The sequence below is a fragment of the Melospiza georgiana genome, chromosome 18, assembly GCF_028018845.1.
Source record: "Melospiza georgiana isolate bMelGeo1 chromosome 18, bMelGeo1.pri, whole genome shotgun sequence".
Taxonomy (NCBI): domain Eukaryota; kingdom Metazoa; phylum Chordata; class Aves; order Passeriformes; family Passerellidae; genus Melospiza; species Melospiza georgiana.
Window position 1 is genome coordinate 11,409,833 of NC_080447.1, and position 24,367 is coordinate 11,434,199.

Consider the following 24,367-nt stretch of genomic DNA (forward strand, 5'->3'; position numbering starts at 1 on the left):
TGAAAAGCAGAACTTAAAAAACTTAGAAGATACCCACAAAGACCAGTGGGATCAAGTTCTGGAGAGGTTCTCCCCCTGTTTCGAAATTGCTGCCAGATGAGTCACGGCTGTCCCCAGTGCTTCGGAGCTGCCTGGGGACCGGCGCGGCCCCAGGGGCACGGCGGGCAGGAAATGTGGGGTGTGCTGGGGCATCCACAGCCGCCTGCCCGCTGGGAACGTGGAGCTGCTGTCGGAGAGGCAGCATCGCTGCAGAGAGCTCCTAAACGTTCAGAGCGGCAATGCACGGGGCTCCTGTCCGTGGGTAGAGGTGGCAGCCGGGCAGAGGGGAGCGAAGCTGCTCCGTGCGTGCAGCCTGGCCCGGTGTCCGCTCAGCCCTGGGTGCTGCAGCTTCACTCGCTGGGTGGGTTTTCCAGCCTGGAAAGAAGTAGATGCTTAAAATAATGTAGTGAGAAATCCCTCCTCTCCTCCCCTCCCCTCTGCCCTCTCCCCTCTCCTTCTCCCTTCCCTTTTCCCTCTCCTCTCCTTTCTTTCCTCCTTCATTGTATGCAGATCGAGGCCGGTCAAAGCGCGCCGCTGTCACTCGCGGGTCCCTCACGGCGAGCCAGGACTCCCAAGTAAGTTCCGTCCCTCCCGCGGCCCGGGCTGCTCTGCGGGCTCTCCGTGTGGGTGCCGGGTAAAGCCGCGTTGCTGCCGGGCCCGTCCCGCGGTGCCGGTGCCGGTGCCGGGCCCGCCCCGCGCCGCCCTGCAGGGGGAGCCGCGGCCGCCGCGTCCTGCGCGGAGGCGGGAGCGGAGCGGGGCAGCGCCGGCAGCAACGCGCGGCTCCGGGCGCGGCCGGAGCGGAGCCCCCAGCCCAGGTGGGTGAGGCCGGCGGGGCCGCGGGAGGGGCGGCGGGGCCCGGGGAGCGGCGCCCGGGGCGGAGCGGGGCGGGCTGCGGGGCTCGTCCCGCCGGAGCATCCCGAGCGCGGCTCGGTGCCGGCCCCGCGGCCGGGGCTCGGGTTCCCTCACGGCAGCCGCGGTTCCTCTCCCGCCCGTCCCGCGAATTTGAAAAGTGGCCGCCCGCTGCCCTCTCGGTGCAGCCGAGCCCCCAGCCGCAGGACGGGGCGATTTTGCCCGGCTGTCGCTTTCCGCTGCCCCGGCTCGGACGGCGTTTCCCCGTGGAGCCGGTGCGTTTCACCCCGCGCTGGTTCCCGGCTGTCAGTCCCTCGACACACCCCCGCGCTCCAAGGTGTTTGCTCCGCGGATCTTCCCTCAAACATCAGGCGCCGGACTTTGCCTCCCTGCACCCACCCCTCCTCGGCCTTCCGCAGATATTTGTGCTTAATGACAAAACAGCGATTCCGGGGGAGCACCCTTCATCCTGCAAACTTCTCTGTAGCGCTTTCAAGCAGATTTCTATCCGCTTCATAGTGTTAAAGGGAAAAGGGCAGGGACTGAATAGACGGCTCCAGACCTGTGCGGTCTTGTCCCAAAGGCTCCATCATCTCTGCCTTATCCCTGCCCAGCAGCTGAAAGTTCCTCAGCAGAGCCCCTTTGCCCTGGAGCGCTCAGCCTCGGCACCCGCGATGGAGCCGGCGCTGCCCGAGGGCCCTGTGCCCTGTACGCGGTGCCCTGTGCGGGGAGAGGCGGCTGCAGGACGGGATGCGGGATGCGGGGCAGGGATCTGCCCGGCCCTGCCCTGCCCTGCCCGGCCCTGCCCGGCCCTGCCCTGCCCGGCCCTGCCCGCCCGCGGTGCCCCAGGCGCGCTCCCAACCCCATCGGGGCTGGTACGCGGTGCCCTCTTCGGGGATGCTCCGGGAGCAGATTTCTGCATGGACCGACAGTCACTCACGGCTGCTTTATTGCTCTTTGGTTGCTTTATTGCTCTTTTGTGCCCTGGACATTGTGAGTTTGGGGGTCTCGAGTGCGGGTTTTGCCATGGCCTGAAAGGACGGAAGGTGGTTGAGCACCTTCTTCAAAACTGCCTGGGGCACTGAGCCCACAGAGAGACAGGAAGGGTTAACTTAAAGAGAACAACATGACTCACTTGGTAAATAGTTAATAGAATTGCTGTAACTACTTAAAATGATTTTCCTAAGCAGATGGCCAACTATTAGATAACTCTGTCTTTGGATGTATTTGTTTTCAGGTTTCTTATCAGGCTTGCAAGTCTCAGGCACATGTAACTCAAGAACTGGAGTAATTGATAAATTCATTCTTCTGCATGAGGGAAACTAGCAGAGAGAGAAAGCATGGTCAGCCCCTGCTGTTAGAGACACCCCTGGAGCATATTGCCCAAGTGAGGTAGAAAAACATTAGATAAAGTGACCAGCAAGGATGTGAGAGATATTTCAATTGGATTAGGTCTGTTGAGGAAATGCCTTATTCTGAATCTCAATAAAAAAGTCAATATAAACGTAATCATGTACCACAAAAACCTATGGAAACAAAATCCTGTCTAATGTGGCAAGCGGATTAAATTCTGAATTAACCAGGAAAGCTGTGAACCTCTGAATTTGTAGAGAAAACATGTGGGTACAAACTGCAAACATGTACGTGTGTACCTAAAATAAAAATGACCTATTGCAGGGTGTGAAAAAAAAAACCAACAAAGGCAAGCAGGTCTCCTTTTTAATGGTGGCCATGTGGTACACCTGCAATTTTCATGTGTATATAATCTGTGTCTTTCTGTATGTATTTTATACATAAAAAAGAGAATCAGCATGACCCTGTACCAGGTCAGGGGATGTTGGCTCAGTGATGATGTTTTTAGCTTCTGTCCTTCTATCAGTGGGTGCAAAAGGCACTAAAGGTCTGAGCTGGAAAGCCTCTGCAGGTCTCCCATATTTGCATTTCTGTTTTTGCTGATTTTTTAATAGAGTGTTTCCATAAGGGCTGCTGCTGCTATTGCATTTGAATAGAATCAACTTTTGAAAGCTCTTCATCTTTTTTGTTTAGTCTTCAATGACAGATTTCATGTAGATCTGTGTGCTTAATTTCTCCTGAGAAGCACTGGGGAAAGCTCAGCCCTGCAGAAGGTTTGGGGGAATCTTTACTCTTCCTTTCAGTGCTGTCTCTCAGAAGGGTCTGGTCCCCCCTTGTTTTTGAACCTGGCTGCTTTTCCATCTTGTGCTGAGGGAAAGCCTCTCCCTTCACCACTTCCTTTCTGCCTGGCTGACTGATGGCTGCATGATTTCTTGATGTCTGCACAGGATGTTTAAGGTTTCACAGATTTCTCACCATTTTCACTGTGCTTCAGCTCTTCGCTGGGGTTTGACATTTCTGCCCACACCAGGTGGGACAAGGCACAGAGTGGGGAAAGTCTCTGAGCTCTGCACAGCTGGCAGTTCTCCATCCAAAGGCTGGTGCCAGCATCTCTCTTGGTGTCCTGCAAAGTTTGTCCTTGTCTTCAGCTCAAACAGATTCTGCCTCTGCTTGTTCATCTTCTCATTTGATCTGGATGGTGATTAAATCTCGAGGTTGTTCTTTATTGTGTGATTTCCATCTGTAAATGGAGATGGGCTGTTAAACATTTCTTTTTTGTTGGACTCTAAATAAAAACCAGGAAAGAGATCTTGAGCTGTGTGTCAAGGAATCAGAGAAGATCCTCACAAGTCAGTGAAGGGTTGTTCCCTTTTATCAGGATATCTGGTATTTAGGACCAGAAGGTTTGGTTGCTTCATGGGCCATCTTCAGGTTTTGCACAGTGCACCTGAACAGCCTTGGTAAAGCTACTTGAGCAAAGCAGCACCAGTTCCTTGCCTCTCTGCTCATTTCAGAAATGCTGAGGAAGCTGCCCCATTAATGAGATGCTTTTGTGGCTGAATGTTGAGGGTTGGGCTGTTAGGGGTGAAGAACTGGCAGCACTCTCTCTTGGGAGGGCAGGAGGCTCTGGCAGATGCACAGAAGGTGATTTAACCTCTGGAGGCTTCAGTTCCTTCTGCAGTCAGAAGATGCCTCTCCCTTCACAAAGGTTGCATCTCTATCAGGGATAATCATTGGTTGTATTGCACTTTTTTTTCCTTGCAGTAGATCAGAATGGACAGATGGCACATACAATTCTCAATTATGGAAAATATCCTTAGGAGGCTCTTGGAGGTCATCTACTCCAGTCCTCTGTCCAAAGGCAGGATCAGCTATGGATCTGCCATTCCTGACATCTTTCTCCATCCTGCTCCTAAAGAGCAGCAGTGGAGACTCCTCACTTTCCCTGTGTGCAGGAAATACCCTGATTCCAGCTTAAACCTCCTTTGCTCCAACTCCTTCTTCATCCTGATCACAGTGGGCAACCCACAGGCAATCAGCAAAGAGTATTTGAAAGCACTTCACCAAATGCAGGAATTTGGCAAATGTGAGTGGGTAAAGGTGTGATCCCTTTCATTCCTCAACCCGGGTCCTGGGGCTATTGCTGATGGGGATTTTTACATTTTTATTTCTTTAAAAGTTACACATTTCAAGCCCAAATAAAGTAATTTTATTACCACTACAAAGGCAGCTGTGGAAGAAGGGTTTGAAGAGAAATGACAGCTACAAGACAAATTGTATTTATCTTAGATGGTAAGGCAGGGGTTGCCTGCAGTGGGTTTATCACTATCTGACAGGTGACAAGATAAAGTCCAGGTGTTACACGGGGATGTGGAAAGACTTGAAAGACTTGAAACAGGAATAAAGGATACTTTACAAAGCATTTTTAGGGAACATTTGCAAACAATGCATCTGAGACAATGGAGGAGTTAGCAGGGAGGGAAAGAAACTTCTTGCAGGGCTGCCTTGAGCCAGGGGGAGGGAGGGAGGGAAAGGCTGAGGGAATCTTCCTGTGCCGCCGCGACACAAGGAGAGGAAAGGGGGGTTTTCCTGGAGCTGTGGAGACGTGACGGGTGACATGCGGGGCTCCCGTCCGTGTGCCGATCAGCGTTTGTGATTGCTCCCGGCGCCGGGGCAAGGCAGCGCCGCGCTGTCCCCGAGCCCGGGGCTGCTCCATCTGCACTCCCCGTGTCCCCGTGTCCCCGTATCCCCGCCGGTGCTCCCGCCGTGTCCCCGCTGGTGCTCCCGATCCCTCTGTGTCTGGCGGAGCCTCTGGAAGCGGAGCCCGGTGCGAGCTTCCAGCGCATCCTTCGGGAATGGTGAGCTTTGCAGTTCTCCCCGTTACAAGTTTCCTCATTTAGTGTTCAGACCTCAGCGTCTCTGTTTTTCTCCCGGCTTTGCTTTGTTGGAAATGTTTTGGTTTGGGGTCGCACTGTTGTGTTCTCATCTTGCTCCTTGTCTCCCCTTTCTCCCTCCCCACCCTCTCATTTTTTCGAACCAGGACAGCAAAAATGTTTCTGCTCTCTCTGCTGTTCTCTAATGCTGGCCTCTTGTGCAAATTCCCCTTCTTGTTCTGGGAAAGTCCTCCACAAACAGCCCTATCGTTTTGATTATTGAGTTTTCCCCAACAGAACAGCATTGTCAGATCCTGGTATGAATCAGCTGTTGAGCTTAAGGACTTAAGGGAAGTAGGTGGTTAAATGTCATATTCTCTGATAGTAACAACTTTGGTTTCAGTATAAGATCCATATACTTGGGCACAGGCTGGGATTTTCCATAGGAAACATTCCCCTGGATAAAAGCTAGCTAAGAGGTGGGCAGCTTTTTACTAAAATCTTCAGAAGAGAGGCACGTGATTGAAATAGATTTGAGTAATTGCAGTTTCCACATACGTCCAATCCACAGATCAGTGCCCAGGTTCAATGGGATGGTGGAAAATCACATCAGACTGACCTGGGCTGGCACCAGCACCATCACAGCTCCTGCAGCATGTGTGAGGAAGCACATTGACATTTTAAAAGTTTGTAGAATGTTCTGCAGCCCGGATTTTGGCAAAAAAAAAAAAAAAAAAAAAAAAAAGACTCTTGCTGATGGCTGCCTAGGGATATCCAGAGATGATCTGGGACTGTTCCTGATAATCCCAAAATGCAGGCCTTTTAGCAGACCTTTTAAAACTGCGGTACCTAACTCGGTCAAACACCTGAAAAACATTAAGGCTTTGTTTTATGTCATCCTGTGTCTTACAAAATGTTGATGCAAACTTTGCTTGACCATTATGATTCATTTAGGGTTCTTGTTAACTTTCCTAACCCATTCCTAAAGGGAAGCCTTCCTTTTCCTCCCTGTGGCCACCCTATTGCCCAGCAGGATGAGATGGACACAGTGCACCTGGGAGAAACCATCCTGAAGGCTTGGGGAGTCTGTTCTGAGAGCTCCCCGGGCTCCACCTCTGTCTGATTAACATCTTCTGTGTTTGGAGTCAAATGCCACAGTCCCTAAGGAATTTGCCTTGGGGGTCTTTTTTGGTTTATCCTTGTTTGGCAAGGTGTGAGCATCACGGTTGTCATGCATTTGAGAAACGATCGATCGAAGGTTTCTTTACAGATGGACCTTTTGATATCTAAATATCTAAATTATCTAAAGTTTTCACGGGACAGAAGGGCCACTTTCCAAGGCTGGTGGAGGGATCTCTGCTGTAGTGGGGTCCTGTCCTGTCCTGTCCTGTCCTGTCCTGTCCTGTCCTGTCCTGTCCTCTCCTCTCCTCTCCTCTCCTCTCCTCTCCTCTCCTCTCCTCTCCTCTCCTCTCCTCTCCTCTCCTCTCCTCTCCTCTCCTCTCCTCTCCTCTCCTCTCCTCTCCTCTCCTGACACTCTGCAGCAGCAACGGGAACGCTGGAAATTCTTAATTAATCAGGTTATTATCAAGGATTTGGGGAAAACCCAGTCCCTGTGAGTGCGTGCGGTGTCGGTGTGGCTGGGACAGTGGAAATGCGAGTCACTCACAGGGTGACAGCAGCGTGGTGCGAGTCACAGCAAAGGAGAGGGAGTGACAAAGCGAGGCCAGGTGGCCTCCAGGCATCATCAGAGCATCCACTCCGTATCCACAGAGGGTGGCAGAGTCCTGGAAATGTCCTCAATAGCTCTGAGGCTGTGACCGAAGCACTGAGAGGATGGTGAGGCTGACCCTGAGCAAATCAGCGTTAGCAGTAAGAGCACCTTACGAAATGGATGAAGGAAAGTTGCTGGAAACAAACTCAGGGCACAGAAAATTTGCTCTTGTGGCTTTTGCCTGCTTTTGGGAGGAGCGGGACAATGCTTTCATCAGGATAGGGATGGAGAGCTGGGGAATCGTTTAAAGTTACATGGAGAGAGACAGTAAGAGTTACATTCTCCCTGCTGTGGGAGGATGCTGGCTGACCTGCCACAGCAGCTCTCCCTGCTCTGGGGTGAGGTTTTGTTTCACCATCGGGGTTTAAGCAAGCCCTCCTGGCAGCCTCAGGACCGTGCTGGAGGGAGCAGGCATCACCTGGGGCAGAGATAACCTGCACTTAGAGAAGGCAAACAGGGGTTGGGAATAACTGCGTAAAAATGCAAGAAATCTAACAGATGTACCCAATTCTCAGCTGCCTGTCTGCAAACTTCATACAGAAATGAGAGGCAAAGTCACATCTGCTCCATTATTTTAAAATAGACCAGAATGGATGCATTAGCAATATGATAAATATCTTTAGAGTAAATTCTTCCCTTGCCTGTATCCCTCCGTGGGTCACCTCTTCTTTATATTCTGTTTCCTCATTTCTCTTATTTTGTCCTTGAAGGAAATGCTCCTCGTGTGTGAACACAGCTGGCTTTAGCAGGGCTGTGAGGAGGCAGGGTTTGCCTTTGAGTTCTTCCCTCACACAGGAAAGGAAAACTGGCTCCTCAGAGACATTGTGGATGCTATTGGCAGTAGTAACTTGTTTCTGGCCATGGTACATGGTTTTAATTATGCTTTTTTACTTGTCTGCCTTATGAAAGCCTATCCAAATGCTTAATTTTTTTTTTTTTTTTTTTTTTTTAGAAACACCACATAGATAAATGAACATCAGCTGTCCTGAGTACAAAAAATTTGCTAAAAATCCAATGTTTTGGTGTCTTTTGGCAATTCCTCATGATGCCTGCTGCCCAGGCAGACTTTGGTGAGCACGGGGGAGCTGTTTTCCCTTCTCTTTGTTTGGTCTGGCTTATTTAACTGCTGGTCATTCATCCTTACTTAGTTTTGCCCTCCTTGGCTTTTTGTGACCATTAGAATTGGGATAATTACTGTGAGGTTTTTTTTCCTTGCTTTTTAAACATTTATAACATCCACTTAGGAAAAAAAATATGGTCAAATGTGTTTTGTTCTAATTTTCCGCTGCCACAATAAAGATTAATCCGCTTGTAGCACTTGGAGGGCAGGAGGCAAAGCTGCAATGTTGGTTTGGGATTTGCCATTCCTGTCAGCCAGCCCATCTTGCTTGTTGTCCAGTGGGATTTCACTTTTGGGGCAGTTTTGGTTTTTAGGGTTTTTGCTAATGGGCATAAACAGGAGGAGAGGAGAGGCTCGGGACAGGCTGGCAGGGGGTGGGTTTGTCGCAGTTTTGGCTGCTGTCACTGGTGCAGCACTCTGGGTATCTCTGGTAAATCAGCCAAGGTTTTACACCCAGGTTCACCGTGCTGGAGCACAGCCTCCTTTCTTGGCCTGGGCTGCAGCAGGGATGGAAATGTACAACAGCATTGCTGCCCTCTTTGCCATGTTTAAACTGACAGACAAAGTTCAGGCACAGTACAGGTCTCTGAAGAGCCATTTCTTCTGCCTTTCACCAGTATGTGAAGGGAAGGTTTTAGGTCTTGGAGGGCTGTTGCTTTCCTGTAAGAGGGGATTACACCAAATTTAGCAAAGCTGAAGCTCTCATTTTACTTAGTATTTCAGGAGAACTTGCAAAGCCTATCCAGAAAGCTCATTACCCCTCTGTAGGTTTATATTACAGCAGACTGCACTTCCCAAGAGGAGACAAAGCCTGTGCTTCCAAAAATCCCTGGCCTTGCATTTTTGCAGTCAGAGCATCAGTGGCTCAGATGATATTTTGGATAAAATCTGAAACAGTGCCTGGAAGGGTCAGACTGGCACGTGGAGCCCCTTGATAGAACAAAAATTTCCACACCTGCCCATGTCCTGCTCTTTCAATGGTGTCCATGCAGGCAGGCATGCAAGTGCTCCAGGTACCTGAAAACCAAGACCATGGTGTGCTGATAATTTTGCCTGCTTTGTTTCACTTGCATCCTTTGTTAACAAAGAGCAGTCTAGAGGGAAATAGTCTATTATTAATATTTAATTTCCTCCTATTACTGTAAGCAGATGACCTAAAAGATCATTTAGGCAGCAGCCAATAATAAAGCAAAGAGAGGAATCAGAAAATGTATGTCTTGGTTAGGTGGGTGATGCCTCCTTCCTCCCCTTTCCTGCCTCACCCAGCCACAGCTCCTCATCCTCCCATGGGAGGCAGGCCTGGGGATGCTCCCCACAGCTCTGTGTGAGCACTCAGGGACCTGGGAAGCTGCTCTGTGTGAAGCACTCATAAAACACTGAACTACAGAAAGGAAACCCCTGAGCAGCACAGAGAAATTCTCCTGCCCCTTCCCTCATGCTCCCCCAAGGACACCTGTTTTCAGCATGTTTTACAGAAAGAAAACCCCTGAGCAGCACAGAGAAATTCTCCTGCCCCTTCCCTGTGTGCTCCCCAAAGGACACCTGTTTTCAGCATGTTTTACAGCCCCGGTTGTTTTGCAAATTTGTGTTCTGCCTGTGAGCACATTGGCTGGTTTATTGACTTGATCCTCTGAAGTGGTGGGGAGAGACAAGATTTCTTGGAGTCTTTGATTTAAAAGATAGGGAGATTCTCTTTGAGCCAAAGGGATTTCAAAGAGAGGATAAAAACTGACAAGCATCTCCCCCTCCAGGCTTTGGAAAGTAGGAAGCAAATGATTTAGCAGCACCAATTTTTCTGCTTAGGGCCATGTGTGAATCCAAGGATTCCCCCTAGGGGAATTAGGTAATCTGCACGTGGCTGGTACCTGGGAAGGGTCATGTAGAAGGAGATGCAAGATTTGATCTGTGGAATGAACAGCCCCCTGGCCCCCTTGAGCTGCCTGCTGATGTCCTGCCCCTTCCCAGAGCAGGCACAGACCCCCCTGGGGCCAGGGGAGGCTGCACTCTGTCACCACAGACTGTGCTGGTGCCCCGAGGGCCCAGGAGCATCTGCAGCTTTGCTGATGGGCGAGAGGAGCTGTCAGGCTGAGGTGTCCCAGGCACTGAGGGGCATCTGCTCTGCAGCAGTGGCAGAGCCTGGGCTGCCCAAGCCCCCAGAGCACGAGGGGCTCAGCACAGGAGCTGCTCTGAGCTGGCTGGTTCGAGCCAAGCCCTGGCCCAGCTCAATCCTTTGGCACTCAGAGCAGGGGCAGCGCCTTGGTCCAAAGTCAACTGGAGATGCCAAACTAAAGCTTGCCTGGGCTCTGCTGGTGAATTGCTTCATGGGAACGTGCTGTGCAGATGCTTTATTGAATTTTCAAGGAGGAGTTTCGCACTGGGACTGAAATATGAGAGAGAACAGAGTGTTCCAAGTCACTACAAACGAACAGAGCGGCAGGTTTTCAGGTTTGTGAATGAGAAAAAAAAGGTTTATTTAATAATGGGGGAAAGGCCGGAACATAGCCCGGGGTATCAAGAAGGAATTAACAAAATAAAACAAGGGCTGATGAAGAAATACTAATTGTAGCTGTCCAGCCTGTTCAGTGATACAGGTTATTTTTCTTAAGTTTCAAGAAGCTTGCCATGCTGATCCCTCAAGGGCTTGAGATGTTAAATATACACTTCCCCAGTGAGTAAAGCAGATTGTTAATTAATTTTTTCTTATTAGACCTGATTGCTGAGCCTTTGGGTCTTGCATGAAGTAGACAATTCTACAATAAATTTAATTTTGCCTCTGGATCTACGTCATGATCTCTGGGTGGTCTCTATTTAATTTTGTCCCTATGCAGTGAATTTCTAGCTGTATAAGCAGAAAGGCTGAGCCTGTTCTTGTTGTAAAGCAAGTTGCACCTACTCCTGAAATGGAGATTTGTTGTGCCAGGTGAGCAGTTCAGCAGCTGGCACTGTGAGAGAGGAATGAGCAGGGCTGGGTGAGCTCAGCTTGAGCGCGAACCGTCCTGCACATTCTGTCAGCAGCAGGTGAGGCTGGTGTGGTCAGTAATTGTAATTGGCTTTTCTGATGTCAGGGGCTGCTCAGCAGCACTGAAGCAGAGGCAGAATGTTGTTTTGTGGTGGCTGGGACACCTGCTCAGCTGCAGCCGTGTCTCCCCTGAGACGTGCTGGCTCTGCAGAACTCCGAGTGTTTTCCGGCCCATCTGAGAGCAGAGGGTGGAAGGACGTGCTGTCCTTTTCTGGACATAACATTCCAATTGCTTCAGAATAAATGGCTGGGGCTTGGGACGAGGAATCAGGCCACTCACTGTTTGTGTAGAGAGATGGAAGCAAGACACAAACAAACTCAGAGGTAAAAAATTCGAATTCAACACGAGGCCACGAAAGAGTCGAAGTGAAAGGTTAAAAGCTCTGTTGTGTCAGAGGACAGTGTGTGTGCAGCCACTGAACTGCAGGTTCCTGTTCTTTTTCAGGTTCAGGCAGAGGTGTAGGGAATTTCAGCTCTGTGCTGAGCCTTTGGTATGTGCAGGAGCTCCACAGTGACGTTTGGAACTTTCCTCCATGTCCTGCTGGAGTCTGAGATGAGCCAGAGTCAGGATAAACAAAAATGCATCTAGGATTAGTATGGATTTGTGATCCTACTGAAGGGAGCTCTCGATGGGGAAGAATATGCAGTAATTTTGCTTTGATCCTCTTCACTGAGGTGTTTGAGCTGTGAACTCGATGGGCAAGAGCAGCAGCAGGGCTGTAGGTAAATGAAGGTGCCCAGTCCTCAGGGCTTCCCTCAGTTCTGACTCGATCTCAGAGGAGCTTGTGGGGGAATCACAGTGGCTCTAGCAGCGGTGTGGGCCCAAGTATGTCAGAGTAATTTGTTAAATGTTTCTGACCTTGGGCTGGCACTGGGGTTTGCGGTGCTCTTGTCCTGCATGGCGAGGGGTGAGGCTGTGGGAGGCGTGTGCTCCCACTCTGTCCTGCTGAGGAGCCAGGGGCTCACACCCACCTCAGTCTCAGTCTCAGCCATGTCCTGCACCCCCTTCCTCTGAGGAGCCTGTTTTGCCCACTGCTTCCTTTGTTAGGTTGTTTTTTTCCTCCTACCAGCTTTTTCCTGTCTTTTTTTCCTCCCTTCTTGCTCACACACATGCACAAAGCCTTGTTTATTTCTCATCCTGCCCCTTCTGTTCTCTCTGCCTCCAGATCTTCTTTATTTCTGTCTTATATTCATTCTAATCCTCTTCCCCAGAAGCTGGGCTGGAGGGTGAGGTTTCAGTGTTGCTGCTTTGGAACAAACCTGTTGGGATTTGTAATGGACAGGCAGATCCTTGCAGGGGCATATCACTGACATCCCTGAAATCCTAGAAAGTAAAAGCCATCCTTAGGAAGCCACTGAAAAACCGAAGGTTTTGCTGTAGGAGCACAGACAATATAGAGACTTCTTGGGGTTTTTCTTCTTTAAAAAAGATTATATGGATGATCTTTATCTTCCTCCTAATAGCTAGATCAGACACTGATCTCTTCTGTTGATCTCTTCTGCTAAAACCAAACAAAACACAGAAACAAGATAGCTGAAGGTAGAGAAAAGCAAGGGGTTTGAAGCATGTCCAAACCACCAAGAATCATTCACTTTCCTTTCAAATGCAGCATTAGCAATAGAGCTCTAAATCAATGAAAGGTCTAAAATTAGATTATATTCCTGAGATCAGATGTGAATCACAAGTTAATCATATTTTCTTTTATTATCACTGTCTTTACCCTTTTATTTTATCCTGAGAAATTAGGTTTCTGACTTGAAAACAGAGTGAACTGTGAAGGCATCAAACCCTGATGGGTGAGACCACGCCAGATCACCTGTGGATGGAGCTCAAAAATCTTGTGTTTTGGAGGTCCTTGTTGCATCCAAAACTGAGCTCAGTGATTTATCAGTTAGTGCTGTGATTCTCTCTCTCCTAACCCTCTGATGTATCAAGCTGTTTCTTAAATTAATGAGAAAATATTATTGCTAAAGCTTGCTAAATAAGGTTTGTAACCCACTCTGGAAGTGACAGGCGAGGACAGCAAGCAATTATCTCTTGACTGTGGCACAAAGCTCAGGGAATTGTGTTCTCCCTTCTGCATTTTTAGCTGAAACTGTGGTGAAATGCCCCCATATCTGAACAGAGGTACGAGGTGACCTGCAGGGCCGTGCAGGTGATGTGTATTTCGTATGAAATGCAGCTGCAGGGTTGTTTCCTCACAAGCAGCAGCAGCTTTAGCCCAGAGCTGTGTGCAGGAACTGCAGGAGCTGGAGAGCAGCCCTGAGCATGGCCCTGTGCCTGGGGGTGTGTATTTTGGGAGAGGTGAGTTTGGGTGGGCCTGGTTCTGGCTGGCTCTAGGAGAAGGATGATGCTGTCCTGGATGCCACCAACACTATGGACAGTGCAGGTATCATGAACCCGTGGTTTGCTTGTAGGATAGAATAGGATTTACATGAACAAAAATAATGGGGTTGCAGGAGGGGAGCCTGCAGAGAGCCTTGCAAAGAGCAAGCGTGGTCAGCAGGAGTGCCCTAAAGATGTCCCTGTCTGAGCTCCTTGGACACTTCTCCCTGCCCTGGGTCTTGCACCGTGGATCCATGGAGGCCACAGAGGGGTGCCCGCACACAGGGGTGCCAGCAGTGTCCTGGGGCAGAGGGCTCCTGTCCCTCAGAGCAGGGCTCTGGTGCAGCAGTTGTGTGGCCGAGCACGTGAGGGTGGGCCGCGCGTGATGGCTCCAGCGCGGTGTTTGCCCTCAGAGGGAGACAGGTGTGTGGGAAAGGCTCCTGCACCTTTCCTCTGTGCAGCCTCAGCACTTGCCAGCACATAATTAGTGGGGCTCTCGTGTTTCAGGGCGGGCTGTGGAGCAGCTGCTCAAGTGCCAGCTCACTTGGTAGCCTCGAACACAAAACGTCCCTTGTTTCCCATCACCACTGTGAAACGCTGCCTTCCTGAACTTGGGTTTGGCCCTGCAGCTTTCAGGATAGACAAAATGTGAGAATTTTGCCAATAATGTATTCTTCTAGGTCTGTGTAATATCCGTTATCAATTTAATGTGCCACTTTAATGAGATTTTGCTTTCTCCATCTCCTCCGTAGAGCTGATTACTTAGTCTATGTGGTTGGTGTTTTCTTTTTTTTTTTTTTTCAGAGGAAGCTGCAAGTGAAGAAGTTTAATGTTTGCTTCAGCTGAAGAGAATATTTCCCAAGTCCTGGTGGGAAAAGGTGAAAAAGAGGACCAGAGGATGTTGCTATGGCATGGAGATGACAGGAAGCCATGACTAGAAGGAGGATTGTCAACAGGAAACAAAGCACCGCAGCCAATGTGGCTCTGCTGTTCGGCACAGCTGCTGTGCTGCGCTGCCTGCGGGACCCTGAGGCCTGGCCAGCACTGCCTGTCCCCAAGAGAGATTCTCCTGTCCGTTTGTCTGCTGGAGCCTGAATTGTTCTGCACCTGGTTAATCCACTGTGCCGGAGCTGGCAGACCCTGGGCTTCTTTTCTCGACACCATCCACTGTAAAGTCCTTGAGCAGCCATGGGGAGGAAGACGTGTGTGTGAGCAGCTTTCCTGGGCTGGCTGAGCCCTGCAGGGAGCCCAGGCAGCCTGAGGGGTGCTGGCTGTTCAGGGCTCTGCAGATATGAACGCTGAGCTCTGGGGCTGGTTGTTCTCACCATGCTAGAACATGGGAAGGACGACTTCCCCTCAGACATAGCCTACATCATCCTGGAGCTGATCATCGCTGTGCTGGCCATCCTGGGCAACATCCTCGTCTGCTGGGCCGTCTATCTCAACAGCAACCTGCAGAACGTCACCAATTACTTTGTGGTGTCCCTGGCTGCTGCTGACATTGCTGTGGGGGTGCTGGCAATCCCCTTTGCCATCACCATCAGCACTGGCTTCTGTGCCTTCTTCTATGGCTGCCTTTTCATTGCCTGCTTTGTCCTGGTCTTGACCCAGAGCTCCATCTTCAGCCTCCTGGCCATCGCCATCGACAGGATCATCGCCATCCGAATTCCCCTCAGGTGAGCAGGGGCTGGGCTGGGGTGGTGGGGGCTCAACATCCCTAAAAACACAGGTCTGGAGATGAATCAAGGAGGGAATAGCTAAATGAGGATCGGTGCTTTTTCTCCTGTATTTTGAAAGCAACTTTTCCAGGTCCTGAAGTCTGCCTTGACTGGTGAATTTTCTGGCTGCTTCCTTTTCCTGTTCTCCTGTGGTGGGTGTCCATGGCATCTCAGAGGTGCTGCCTGGGAGCTGCCACTCCATACCCGGGCAAGCTGTGCCCCGAGCTGCAGCCAGTGGCACCAGAGAGATGGTGAGAAAGGGGGTGAGGTCACCTTGTCCATCCCCACGAGGAGCAGGGGGTTTCTGCCTGAAGCTGGAGCAGCAGGGCTGGGGCAGGGAGCTGGGGTTTCTCTCAGGGCTCTTGTAAATGTGGAGGGAGAGGAAGCAGCAGGCTACCAAGGAATGGGCCTCAGGAAGATTTGGAGTGGCTCAGGCACTGCCTCTGGAAGCACAGCACAGGCTGGGTCAAGGTGGAGCCTTGTCCCAGCCCAGCCTGCAGGTGGGGATTTTGTGGTCTCTGCAGCTGAAGGAAAGGAAAGGACATTTTAATGACTGAGACTGGCTGCTGTGTGGTGTGTGACCAGGGAGGCTGGCATGGGACAAGGGCAGGTTTATCACACACTCAGGGGCTGCTGCTCATTCAGTTTGGCAGGAGCACATTCAGTTGCTGCAATGGGCTCTGTGTGCCCGTGGGTGCCCCGCACTGCTGTGACTGCTCTGAGGCACTCACTGAGCTCCAGAGATGGAGAGGAAGCTCTGGAGAGGCTGCAGAAGGACTGTAGGAGTCTCCTTCCTTCCTGTCTTGTCCTTGGGAGGATGCAGCATACTCTCAGGAAAGGAGAGACCGCCCTCGTCTCCTGAACAACCAACGTGGCTGCAAAAATGGAAACCAATTCCTGGTTTTTATGCTCTTGAGTTTGAGTTTTTGGACATCCTCACTCTTCTTGAGCTTAAATCACTTCTGCTGATCTGTACAATTTAGTTCTGTCTCTTCTGAATACTTTGGTCATGCAGCACTTATGTCAATTAACACAAACCTCCTGTTCCAAACCAGAATGGGAGCCCTGGAGAGCGGAAATTGCCTTTCCATGTGGAAGGACCAGTGCAGCCAAGTCCTTCTGAAGCCTCACCTCAGCAGCTTTGTGCTGCTCTAACACTGACTCCAAACCCTATTGGTCATGCCTGTCACAGCCTCTGGTTTTGATGTAGGTATAAGGAATTCCATTCCATTGCAGAGAAAACTCTGTTGATAATGGTTACCTATGAACTGGACTGTCTACGCTTTTCTGCAGTTCTGCTATAGATGATTTCAGTTTATAAACCAAAATAATGATAAATGGTACAAGGAAATACGTTGAGTAGCCCCTGGGAGCTGCCTCTGGAATGGTTTTGAGAAGGGCTGATGTCTTGATTTCATTTCTCACAAGGTAACTCTGAGGATGCCTGCTGACAGTTTAAGCTCTCCTATTGCTAGAGCATGACTTGCCAGGAAAGGGATTTTTAAAATCTGGATTTCTGCCCACGTTTTGGGCTATCACTGTAACTATATTGTCTTGAAAATGTAATTTCCTGGAACAGCCAAGGTAAAGAGTCTTTTCAAAAAAACCAGAGTACATCAGGGCTGAGCAGGACACCGGTTTCACTATCTTGTTTTGGAAAAAACAGAGCACACCCTCTTCCTCCCCAGGAACAGAGGGACTGATTGGATGCAGAAACCCACAGGTAAATCCATGGGTTCCTCTCCTCTCTGTCCTCTGCTGTTTGTCCTTTCACAGCAGGAGTGATGTACTTGTCAGTTGTGTTTTGCCTTTAGAATTTATGGATGAATAAGCATTTATAGCCTCAGACATGGTGAGAAAGTGAAAGCTGATTATCTGAAGAGGGAAATGTGGTATAATTTAGATTGCCCACATCCTCATGTTTTTTCTTTTCTCTAATAGCTGTTTGTCTCAAAAAGGGGTCAAACAATTTGATGGAAGGTTCTGCCACTAACAGGGTGTTGTTTTCACCTCATCCTTTAATACCTGGGAAGGCCCCTTCTCCTTCTCACAGGACATGAAAGGTACCAGCAGGTATTCCTAATATTCATTAGCTGAATAATTAATAAGCCAGACTTCCTTCACTCCAGGGAAACCAAAAAGGGCCAAACCTGTGCTTTATTTTTCTGTTTCTCTTTAAATATTTTATGTCTGATCTGTCCTAATGAAGATAACTCCATATGTGGATGTGTATTCCCACAGAAATAAACTGTCAGTATTAAGAAGGCAGAAGAATGGGTTTTCTGATACTGCTTGGTTTTGAACCCCTCAGTACATTATTAGTTACCTTTGAAATTATTTTTTTGTGGAGAAGATACCCTCCTCCAAAAAACTGCAATGAAAAATATATATATAGGTGAAATTTTAAAATAGACAAATACCAATTTGTGAATATCTTATGTGTTCTGCCTTTCAAACAATGAAAACGTTTTGTAGAATTTGGTCTATTTTCCACAAGTTCTCAAGCACTTTGCTGAATTCTGCCAGGTTTTATACAAATGTACCACAGTAAGGCACTGCCAGGGAAGGGAGCCCGAGCCATTGTTCACTCTAGGACAATGAGAGGTCTCTCACAGGGCAGGTACCTGAAAACCTGCACTAATATCCAACCCCCAGGTGCTGTGCACAAACCTGGCTGTGAGTGTGGGCCCCGGGATGGAGCCCTGGGCCAGGAGCAATTGCTGCTTTCCAGGCTCTGTGGTGCCAGCGTGGGCAGCGTGCCCGGCCGTGTGAGCCCGGGCAGGGATCTGTGGAGGGATGTTCATTCCCAGGAAGGACAGGTGCCTCCAACTCACAGCACAGCACACAGAGGGGAGATTTTCCTTCCTGCAGCCAAACAGAGAAGTTTGCTGAGGCTGCTGAGGCTGCTGCTTGCTGTCTGTGCTGAAACACGTGGGTCACACAGTGCCACTGCAGCCTTTGCCTCTGGTGAAAGCTGCTTCTGCTGCTGCCAGGCTTCTCTGGGGAAACATTAGTAAGGTGCAGCTCCCTGATGTTTGGAGCTTTGGGGCTGATTTATCCCATGTGGTGGTGATTTAAACTGCAGTTCTGAGGTGGCATGGGGATGTTTTTGTGCCAGAGGACATGAAGAATCAAGGAAGGAAAAGCTAAATGAAGATTGGTGCTCTGGCTTCCCAAAATCTAGGAAACATAGGAGAAATGAACACCAACCCTGAATAAAGTATAGGATGTGCAAGGGACCTTTCTGCTGGGAACAGTCTGTTTCAGTAGTTGCTTTAATTCCCTAGATTTCCTTTCTTTAATGCTCATATGTGAGCATCTAAACCAGTGAATCAGGGTTTTAATGTTTTATTGCCACTTTGAGCCATATGTGGATTAATTTCTTTCCCTGCTCACCATAAACCTTTTGACTTTATGGCAGGCATTTCCTACGTATGTTCATCTGTTAAATAGATTTAGGGCAGGTTCAGCCTATTGTGAGAACAGAGTAATCCTCCTCCTTCTTTTGAACGAGCACAGCTTTGAGAGCAGTGCCCTCATGGCCTGCACAGAACTTGCTGTTACCAAGGTTTTGCTCAGGAAGCTGATCACATCACAAGCAGAACGTGTCTGCCCATCATTCCTGCTCCTGCTGATCAGAGAGATAATGCTGGGCACCTGTGCCCACCTGTGGGACCCCACCTGCCCCTCTCCATAGCAATGGATAAACACCAGGATCTGTTGGTACCTGGCAATAGAGGAGGAGGGTTCCAGATGGGTGGTTTGGGAAAGGTTGTTTAATGGGTACATGTGAAGGTCTCAGTTTGATTTCTTGCCCTGTGACAGATTTCCTGGATGATCTGGGATTGCCAGGGTCTCTCATTTCCACCTACATGTAATAGGGACTGAATCTCCTGCCTGGTCCTGTCCCTGATGCTGCAGCCCTCTGAGGTGTGGCTGGTGGGTGCTTGGTGAGCAGTGTTTTGTAGTGATTTGTTAAACACCTTTGAGGAGTGCTGAATTCAGATCAAAGCCCTCAGCTCCACACCTGCCAGAGGATGTGCAGTGCTGTCCACAAAGGAGGGCTTGGAAGACAAGCAGCAGGATGGCTGGACATGTGAGGGTGAGTTAGGCCAGCTACACATCACTCAATGTAGTGAAAGAGTTTAATTTCTCCCTGAAGACACTCTGGGCAGACTACCAGCTCTGTCTTCCACCCAGTCTCAGAGGATTCTTTGTCTTCATGGCCCAGAACTCAGTCCAAGGGCCCAGAAGTGGCACATCCACAGCTGGATTACTCTAGGCAGCCTGGAGGAGCTGTACATTCACCAAGGGTACCTGTTCTCCTGCTCCACTTTGCCAGCTGGATATTTGGGAGAGCAGCAGAGCAGGTTGAAACTATTTTGGGGAAAACTTTCACACTTCCATGTGTTTGCAAAAGCTGGGTTTGCTTTTTAGAGGAGACGTGACTCTGTCCCCACCATGAGCATCCCTATGCTCACATCCTTTGTGTCTGGAGTTTCACAAGCAGAAGTGGTTGGTTGTGTAGCAAGTGGTTGGTTGTGTAGCAAGTGTGTTATTTCCAGGAAGCAGAACTGCAGAACTGCTCCAGTGCAGCCTGGGCACACCAGGCACGCTGCAAAGTCACCTGCCAGCTCTGCAGAGCAGGGGCTGCAGGTGTGAGCAGCTCCTTCCAGCAGGCTGTGTCTCCTGCGTGGTGCCAGCAGCCCCTGGGGCAGGGGATGTGTCTGGGGAGCCCTGAAGTCACCCTGTGGAATGGAATGGCTTTGGCCTGGCTGCTGTGAGCCTGGAAAGACACTGAGACAAAGCACACAAAGATGTACACAAAGTCTTCAGTGACATCTCCAAGTGGATGAGAGGAAAGAGCCCAGGAGAGCCCATCTGGACTGTAACGCTGCCTCAGCCAAGTCAGTCAGAGGTGCCTCGTGTGGATCCCAGAAATTAAGCTCTCCTAAACAAATCCACACTTTTCAGTGGGTACCTGGCCAGCACAAGGCCGTTGGCTTTGTCACCAGATGCTGTGAGCCCTCTGTCCTGACCCTGGCAGATCCTGAGCAAGGTGTTATGGACACGCAGGACAGTGCTCGGCAGCTGCTGGGGCCCGGTGCTGCTCTGAAGCCTTGCACAGCTCCTTGCATGGGAATCCCCAGAGGACAGCAGGGAGGGGGAAATGCGGCGGGGTGTTTGTCTGGAGCAGCGGTGAATGTATTTTTAGTGGAAGGAAGGGACATCTCTAGTCGTGGGATAACAGCTGCACAGTTTCAAAATTCCTCTGACAAGATGTAGCTAATTCCAGGGCTGCAGGGTTTTGGTGGTTGTGGGATGTTTTTGGGATTTTTTTTTGGTTGTTGTTGGGTTGTTTTGTCTTTTTTTTTTGTTTGTTTTTGTTTGTTTTCTTTTGTTTGTTTTGTTTTGTTGTTTTTTCAAGCTTCAAGGGCCCCCAGCCACTCTCTTGCTCCCTGAGTGTACATTTCAAAGCACAGATGCTGTTTTGATGTGTTGATGAGGTCTGAATGGAGCAGCTCTCCACTACCATTCATGCTGCGCCCTTTGCATCCTTTAAGCACTGAGCAGGATCTGCTAATTGCTGGAAAAAACCTTTTTCTCCCTCAGAATCAGCTGAAGTCTTTCCTCATTTCTGGAAGGGCAATTTAGGTGTGTTTTTCGTGCTGGGAATTGTGTGCTTGGCTCCCTTACTCACTTACTCTTTTCTGGTTTTGAAATGCAACTGAGAAAGGGAAATTGAAGCCTGACAGGTCTTGTTTTTTCCCAAGGCCCATGGTCAGGGATTTAAAGCATGTGCAGGATCTCCATTCTGTACTGTGCAAAAGCAGCCACTCTTCTCCCCTGTCTTGAACTCGTGCTGGGATAGGAGCATGAACCTGTGGGAGCAATTATTTCACTGGAAGATGGAAAGATTTCTGTGGTTTGTTGTATTATTTCTTGTAATGTTTGTTTTTGGAAAGAATTCTGGGGACAGAGGCAGAAGGGTAAACACTGGGAGCTACTGTTGGGTCAAACACAGTGTGGGACCCACGCTGCCATGTGGGAACCCAGCCATCTACTTTCCATGCTGAGCATTACCCAGGGAAGCAAATTGCACTGAAACGTTAAACTGCTGCCCTAATTTACATTTTCAGAGGGGAGAACTGGTGGAGTCAGCTCAGGATTCGCAGTAACCTGTGAGGCCCTGGAAACTGGCTGATAACCAACAAACCAAGGTCTCTGCTGCGCTGACAGATCCTTACCATGTTGCTTATTGTTTCTTTCAACAGATTTTGGAAAGTTTACTTTTAAGAGCACTGGATTCAGCCAGGCATCAATACCTCCACCACTGAGGTCCCTTTGGTGTGTGCAGTGCAGGCCATGGCACACCTGCAGTCAGAGACTTGTCCCCAGCTTAATTCCTCTTTTCTGAGAAAGACATGGGGTCGACTTAGCTGGGCTGGTGAGGAAAACTTGCCTCAGTTATTTCAAGAAGGTTGGTGGTGCTGCTTTTCCTGAAAGTGCCACTGAGGAGCAGAGTGAGGTGCCATGCAGGCAATGCCAGCCTGGCTGCTGCAACGGAGCCAGCAGGATCTCCCTGGAGCACACCAGAACGTGGATGCAGGGCTGGTGGCACTGTGCCTCCAGGCTCTTTTGTGCTGTTTGGTTTACAGCTCTACTGCAAGGCAGACCAAACAATTCCATGCTAAAAGGCTGCTCCTTTGCCAGGAAGGAGACGCTGCCTTAGGCTTTGGCAAGAGACCCACAGTGGTCTTCATCTCTTCATCACAAGGGTCAGAGCAGCGCTCTTGGTTATCCAGGCTGCAAGATCTATGTGCACACCCAAGTGGACTGGTGCAGTGAAGGAGCACAGATGAAAACTGAATTATTTCCCTGCTTTTCTGTCAACTATTCACCGCTTAAAGGAAAGGGGAGGGAAGTAGGTGGCAGACAGTGTCAGCATGTCCTTGGTGTGCTGCATGGGTTCTGCACATCAGTGCAAAGGCCCCTCTGATGAAGGAGGTGCCTTTATCAGTGTCTTCTGGGCCATGGGGCCACTGTGAGGTTGTGTGGTGCCAGCAGCTTGTTGAATGACACTGACACAGCTCCCATCTCCTCTGCTTTACAGGTACAATGGCTTGGTGACCGGCTCTCGAGCCAAAGGCGTCATTGCCATCTGCTGGGTGTTGTCCTTCATCATCGGCCTGACCCCAATGCTGGGCTGGCACAACGGAGCCCAGATCCAAGAGCCCCATTCCAACTGGTCCTCTCCCATCAACTGCAGCAACAGCATGGTGGCGTGTCTCTTCGAGGCCGTGGTCACCATGGAGTACATGGTCTACTACAACTTCTTTGCCTGTGTGCTCCTGCCCCTCCTTCTCATGTTTGGTATCTACTTGAAAATCTTCATGGCAGCGCGGCGCCAGCTCAAGCAGATGGAGAACAAGATGGTACACGGGGAACGCTCCCGCTCCACACTGCAGAAGGAGGTCCACGCAGCCAAGTCCTTGGCCATCATCGTGGGGCTGTTTGCAGTCTGCTGGCTCCCGCTGCACATCATTAACTGCTTCACCCTTTTCTGCCCGGACTGTGCCCACGCCCCCCTGTGGCTGATGTACCTGGCCATCATCCTGTCTCACGCTAACTCGGTGGTGAACCCCCTCATTTATGCCTACCGCATCAGGGAGTTCCGCCACACCTTCCGCAAGATCATCAGCCAGCACATCCTGGGCCGCAAGGAGCCGTTCAAGGCGGGAGCCGCCAGCTCCAGGACTTCCACGCACGGCGGGGACGCGGAGAACGCCAGCATGCGGATCGGTGAGTACGCGCTGGAGCTCTACGGCAACGGAGACATCCACAGGGACCCCGAGAAGCAGGACTTGAACAAATGCAAAGCTGCCTTGGAATGGCACCAGAACGGAAACGCTCTGGACTTGGAGACAAACGGACATCTCCCGCATTCCTGTAAAAATGGGATTCTCTCAGACGCATGCCTGAACAGGGAGCTTCACAGTGAAGAGCTAATTGATGCCCAGGTGTCTTACGCAGACCTGGAAAGAGCAGCCTTTGCTGCAGCTGATGTTTCCTGATGAGACTTTCGAAGTTTTCCTGGTAGAATTATTTTTTTTTCCATTGGTGACCTCTGCCATGGCAGAAAGGGAGGCTGGGGGGCGGGGGGAGAGCAGTGTATTCAGATCACTGTGGAGAAAGGGGTCCATATCCAGGACTGTTGGATGATCCTAAATACCAGGCTGGAGAAGAGCCAAGAGACCACTGAAGTGGACTAAGGAAGGAGGACACGTTACCCATCAGTGACCTGTCACCAAGGGCAGTGCCAAGGTCCAGGATGGCATTCCAAGTTGAGCACTGGGAGACTGCTGATGCAGGGATTTTGGGACACTTTGCTGTACTGTGCCTGTGGTTGAGAGTTGGTTTCACTGTCTTTACCAATGGAATGGCTGGAAGTATTCCCTGAATAACAAAGAGCAACTGGGAAGGAAGGGCCTCTGAGTTCTGTGGCCCTGCAACAAGCAGAAGGGGGATAGCAAAATCTGTTGTCAGGAAGGATGCCAGGAACTGCTTGAGAGGGAAGGAATTTACCTGATTGGAACTCTGGATATTTTCAGCCATGGCACTTTGTCTTTCAGTTTGTGTTCTTGAAGCTTTTACTGCAACAGGTTGCTCAAATGGGTTTTTTCCACATGATGATAAGGTTACTTTATGTTAACTTATAAAAGATGGGCAAGAGCTCATGTCTGTTCCCTGAGTGCTCAGTGTTGCAGATGCACATGGCAAATATAACCTCTTAGCACTCCCTTTCGTCCAACAAATCACCAAAGCTGAGCCTTGCCAAGGATTTCCCTTGGCAAAAGGGCTGTGGTGCTGTGGGCTGTGTGCTCAGGGCAGGGCTGTCAAGGGCTGTGGGTGTGGGAGCTCTTTGTAGAGTTCTCCCCCTGCCTCTGTGCTTCTCCTCCTGAGCTCCTAGGATGCAAATTCTTTCCATGGCCCCAGATGTGTGTGAGGGGAGGTAATATTCCATATTTCAGACATCTTCATCCTCACTCAACAACTTCTTTCTTGAGATAGAGAACAACCCACACACATACCTTGACCTAATTTTGGAATTCCAATGAGCTCTATTTAAAAAACCTTTTCTCCTGTATTTCAGTTTTTTTCCTGTGAAGCCTGATGTGTCCCTGTGGTGCAGAGGCCAACACAGGAAGCTCTGGGCTCTGTCTGGTTAGAAGATGCTCCTGCTCTGAGAAGCTGAAAGGTGTCAGTGGTATTGGAACTCAGCTTAGAAACTGCAGTTT

General features: G+C 49.9%; 1 protein-coding gene across 3 annotated transcripts; it reads left to right on the forward strand.

Moving 5' to 3' along the window:
- The first annotated feature begins 554 nt into the window (after positions 1 to 554).
- On the forward strand, positions 555 to 24,116 carry ADORA2A (adenosine A2a receptor). Of its 3 annotated transcripts, XM_058037191.1 has the most exons (4): positions 782 to 854; positions 7,838 to 7,955; positions 14,155 to 15,026; positions 22,183 to 24,116. In XM_058037191.1, exons 3-4 carry the CDS (start codon positions 14,677 to 14,679, stop codon positions 23,141 to 23,143), a joined length of 1,311 nt encoding a protein of 436 aa, XP_057893174.1. In that variant the 5' UTR covers positions 782 to 854; positions 7,838 to 7,955; positions 14,155 to 14,676; the 3' UTR covers positions 23,144 to 24,116. The 3 variants fall into 3 exon arrangements, with proteins under 3 accessions (XP_057893176.1, XP_057893175.1, XP_057893174.1); XM_058037193.1 differs by lacking the exons at positions 782 to 854; positions 7,838 to 7,955 and adding an exon at positions 555 to 614; XM_058037192.1 differs by lacking the exon at positions 7,838 to 7,955 and having other exon boundaries at positions 781 to 854.
- The last annotated feature ends 251 nt before the right edge of the window (positions 24,117 to 24,367 follow it).